The sequence below is a fragment of the Rhagoletis pomonella genome, unplaced genomic scaffold (genome assembly GCF_013731165.1).
Source record: "Rhagoletis pomonella isolate Grant_MI unplaced genomic scaffold, Rhpom_1.0 Rhpom_scaffold_00013, whole genome shotgun sequence".
Taxonomy (NCBI): Eukaryota; Metazoa; Arthropoda; class Insecta; order Diptera; family Tephritidae; genus Rhagoletis; species Rhagoletis pomonella.
Window position 1 is genome coordinate 5286995 of NW_023458567.1, and position 3525 is coordinate 5290519.

At 37.6% G+C, this 3525-nt stretch overlaps 4 protein-coding genes across 4 annotated transcripts in view; 1 reads left to right on the forward strand and 3 right to left on the reverse strand.

Moving 5' to 3' along the window:
• Nucleotides 1–2713, forward strand: LOC118748604 (mediator of RNA polymerase II transcription subunit 22). Its single transcript, XM_036483152.1, has 3 exons — nucleotides 1–270; nucleotides 2267–2368; nucleotides 2474–2713. The coding sequence occupies exons 1-3, from the start codon at nucleotides 156–158 to the stop codon at nucleotides 2689–2691; spliced, it is 435 nt and encodes a 144-aa protein (XP_036339045.1). The 5' UTR covers nucleotides 1–155; the 3' UTR covers nucleotides 2692–2713.
• LOC118748601 (ADP-ribosylation factor 4-like) lies at nucleotides 196–1031 on the reverse strand. The gene has a single exon (XM_036483149.1). It carries the CDS (start codon nucleotides 915–917, stop codon nucleotides 333–335), a length of 585 nt encoding a protein of 194 aa, XP_036339042.1. The 5' UTR covers nucleotides 918–1031; the 3' UTR covers nucleotides 196–332.
• LOC118748602 (ADP-ribosylation factor 4-like) lies at nucleotides 1102–1922 on the reverse strand. The gene has a single exon (XM_036483150.1). It carries the CDS (start codon nucleotides 1883–1885, stop codon nucleotides 1331–1333), a length of 555 nt encoding a protein of 184 aa, XP_036339043.1. The 5' UTR covers nucleotides 1886–1922; the 3' UTR covers nucleotides 1102–1330.
• The window catches only part of LOC118748600, a 5159-nt gene continuing 4338 nt past the window's right edge, over nucleotides 2705–3525 (reverse strand). Inside the window, exons 6-7 of the mRNA XM_036483148.1 lie at nucleotides 2999–3250; nucleotides 2705–2934 (exon numbers count right to left, since the gene is read on the reverse strand). Coding sequence (XP_036339041.1) covers nucleotides 2787–2934; nucleotides 2999–3250 — 400 coding nt within the window. The 3' untranslated portion in view covers nucleotides 2705–2786. The remainder of the gene's footprint in view (nucleotides 2935–2998; nucleotides 3251–3525) is intronic.

Below are 3525 nucleotides of genomic sequence, written 5' to 3' on the forward strand. Positions count from 1 at the left end.
ACCAACGCCACCTTTAATAAATTCGCTTTGGGTGTGCTGTCAAATCAGTAAAAGCAAAAACAAAATCAGCTGATTAAAAAAAACCTCCTCATTAAATTCGCCTTGGAAGTATATTTTATTAATAATTAGTTTTTGCACAAATATATTTATTAAAAATGAGCAGCAGTGCCGGCGGCGCGCGTGCATTACCGCAGTCAAAGGAAGCGCTACTAAAATCCTACAACACACGTCTGAAAGAGGATGTACGCAGCATGTTGGAGAATTTCGAAGGTACAGATCACAAACTAGTAAATTTACTTTATTTTTCTTTCCTTCTAAATATTTGATACATATTACTTAATTGAATACGTTCCACTGTGTCGCTTGCCGCGTGTACTTGTCAGCATTTGCTGTAACTGTTGCAAGCCCTCCGCCAGGCCCATGCCGTTAATGGCGCAGCACTCCTGTATAGCCCACTGCTGCGTTAGAGATTGTAATTGCAACAATGCCATTAACTGTTCCGCCCCTAAGGCGCCTGGCAAATCCTGTTTGTTGGCAAATAAAAGGAATACAGCTTCCGCTAGCTCTGGACGACACCACAGCCACCGCAACTCATCCAGGGCTCGGGGCAAACGACGTACATCTGTTGCATCGACTACAAATATAATAGCACGCGTATTTTGATTGTAATGCTCCCAAAGCACGCGCGTACGCGGTCGAGAGCCACTAACATCCCAAATATTCATTACCATTTTGCCGCAACGCACTTTTTCAACATTGAAGCCTACCGTGGGTACTGACTCAATATTGCGGTCCAATTTCAGCTGATATAGTATAGTTGTTTTGCCAGCATTATCGAGGCCCAGCATGCCGACACGCAATTCCGGTTCAACTTTAGGAAACCAACGGCCAAATAATTGCGATATACGGCCGCCCATTTGGGGAATTTTAGATGATAGTCAAAAGCGAGGAATAATTCTGCACGCACAAATGAGCGTCAAGTTAGACGTAACAAATAGTGTTCACTGCCTAACTATGTGCCGCTGACGTGGCTAAGTTTCGAAAAATTGTGCGAACAAAAATAGCAGTCACTAATATTATATCATAAAAGCTGTTTGTATCTATATTTTACACGCTACTTAATTTAACTTTACAAATTCTTTATTATGAAAACCGGCACCATACCAGGCATATTTGTATTAATACGCCCGTTGAAAGCAGTGCATGTACCTAGGTATATTATCTTACTGCATATACATATGTTTATATTTAAAAAAATAAATAAAATATGTAGTCATCGCCATTGTCTAGCAGTTTATCAGATCGTCTGGCATAAGTATGGCTGTATAACTTAGTTGTTATATTTTTTGCGTTTATTAAGCATATCGCACAGATACTCAAAACCATCGTAGAGTCCATTACCGCGCGTAGCACAATTACCGTGTACATGCCAATCTTGTTTGATGTCATGTAAGTTCAAGCGCTTCACAATTTTGCCAATACAAAGCGCTTGTGGCAAGTCTTGCTTATTGGCAAGCACTAGCAACACAGCATCGCACAATTCAGGACAATCCAACATGGCATGTAGCTCATCTGCCGCCTCACTCAAACGTTCAACATCGGCGGCGTCTACTACAAAGATCACCGCGGAGGTATTAGCAAAGTAATGATGCCAAAGATTACGTATGCGTTGTTGGCCGCCAATGTCCCAGACTGAAAAACGTATATTTTTGTATTCCACAGTTTCAACATTGAAGCCAATGGTGGGCATTGTCGTTACGACTTCGCCAACTTTCAGTTTGTAGAGTATAGTAGTTTTCCCAGCGCCATCGAGACCAACCATTAGGATGCGTATATCTTCTTTACCCAGAAAATATTTTACTAGATTTGAAATTAAAAGGCCCATGTGAAAAAAGTACAGCAGGGGATTGCGCTTTCTTCGCCTGTTTGGGATGTAAATATGTAGTTTTTGTTTTACAGCCAATTTCACGAAAGCAATTTAAGTTAAAAATGATTTTAATTTTTTGAATATTATATAGAAATTGACAGAAAATAAAAAAATCATTTCCATTTAATTTGCTGGTGAGACCGGCTGTTAAAGATTTTTGAGAAAATTTGACTTCCCTGACTTTTGAATTGCCAACTTTTTGAAATCATGTAGAATGCCATATCAATTGGATGTTAGAAAGAGTTTTTGGAGTTATTTGCAATCATTGCCTATTTCGGCATTTACCTCGCTTCCACTGATATCCCAAAACTTAAGATATCTTCCTTCCTCTAATTTCAGAAATAATTAAATTGGCACGTGGCGAAGGCGACTCTCAAATCTCCAAAACAACACAGTGCGAGCAGGATACATATGAAATGCAAGTGCGTGCTGCGAATATCGGTAAGTCCAAGAAAACATCCGATGATCTCCTTAAATGTATGTTAAGATAATGCTTTCTTAATAAATATTTTCAATAACGGTTCCCGTTTTCTATTCTATTTTCAGTGCGCGCCGGCGAATCACTCATGAAACTTGTATCAGACATTAAACAGTATCTAATTTTAAACGATTTTCACTCAGTTAATGAGGCAATCACCAATAACTCGCAATTATTCCGTTCAAAACAAATGGAATGCGATAAGAAGCTAATGAAATTGCGGGACGAAATGGCAATGGATTTGTATGATCTCGAAGAGGAATATTATACTAGCATATTTAAATGAAAATAAATTAAGTTTCAAAATACTCCTCTCTATTACTACTTAAATATATAAGATTTAATACTTTTTGTATGTCTAAGTACATAGTATATCCAAGATTAATTTGCCGCATCGCTATCGTCATCATTGCTTTCATCATCCAAATACTCAAAATTCGGTTTGCGTATACAATAAGCGGCTGGTGTATTTCTGTTTGGGCTGACCTTTTCTTCAGGCAATGGTTTGCCATCCCCGCTCGGCTGTTTGCTGCGATACGAGATACAAGTTATTTAACTAGAAATAAAGTTTTTTTTTTTAAATTTATGCGCACCTCTTTTTTGGCAGCCGCGGTCTGCCCGGTATTCTGCAAAAATTGCGCAAATATTCGGGCAAACTTGGCGGTTCCATATTACCATATGTAATGCCAAAAATATGACCAGGATACACCGCAGACGCTAGCACTTTTAAATTAAAAGGGCTTGGCAAGGGCGAGTAGTGTATTTCTAAATAATTGTTCGATTTGTCTTTCACACACTTGTCAGTTGTTAATTTGACGGTAACTAGTACTTCCGAATTAAGACAACTAAAAGTAATAAGTAGCAGGAGGAAGAATTCGTATAATAAAATTAATTATTGCTCTTTTAGGTAATTATTAATGTTTATTATTTTTTATTTAAGTCTAGCACGTTATACAACAAATGCCATATAAATCCACATTTAAATTTTGTACAAAAATTATAAAAACTACTATTATCCTGTGTTCGACATTCGACCAGAATTATCTAATTAACGTAGCAATGTTTTGCCCAATGTAAAAATTAAAAAATACATCCAATTTTAAAAATGAAGTTTCAAGTT

What these genes read in the sequence shown, in the direction of transcription:
- LOC118748602 (XM_036483150.1), bottom strand. Translation starts at nt 1,885, where the DNA reads ATGGGCCTTTTAATTTCAAATCTAGTAAAATATTTTCTGGGTAAAGAA.
- LOC118748601 (XM_036483149.1), bottom strand. Translation starts at nt 917, where the DNA reads ATGGGCGGCCGTATATCGCAATTATTTGGCCGTTGGTTTCCTAAAGTT.
- LOC118748604 (XM_036483152.1), top strand. Translation starts at nt 156, where the DNA reads ATGAGCAGCAGTGCCGGCGGCGCGCGTGCATTACCGCAGTCAAAGGAA. An exon ending in CATGTTGGAGAATTTCGAAG is followed by an intron (nt 271 to 2,266) that starts GTACAGATCACA and finishes CTCTAATTTCAG; the next exon opens with AAATAATTAAATTGGCACGT. An exon ending in AGTGCGTGCTGCGAATATCG is followed by an intron (nt 2,369 to 2,473) that starts GTAAGTCCAAGA and finishes TTCTATTTTCAG; the next exon opens with TGCGCGCCGGCGAATCACTC.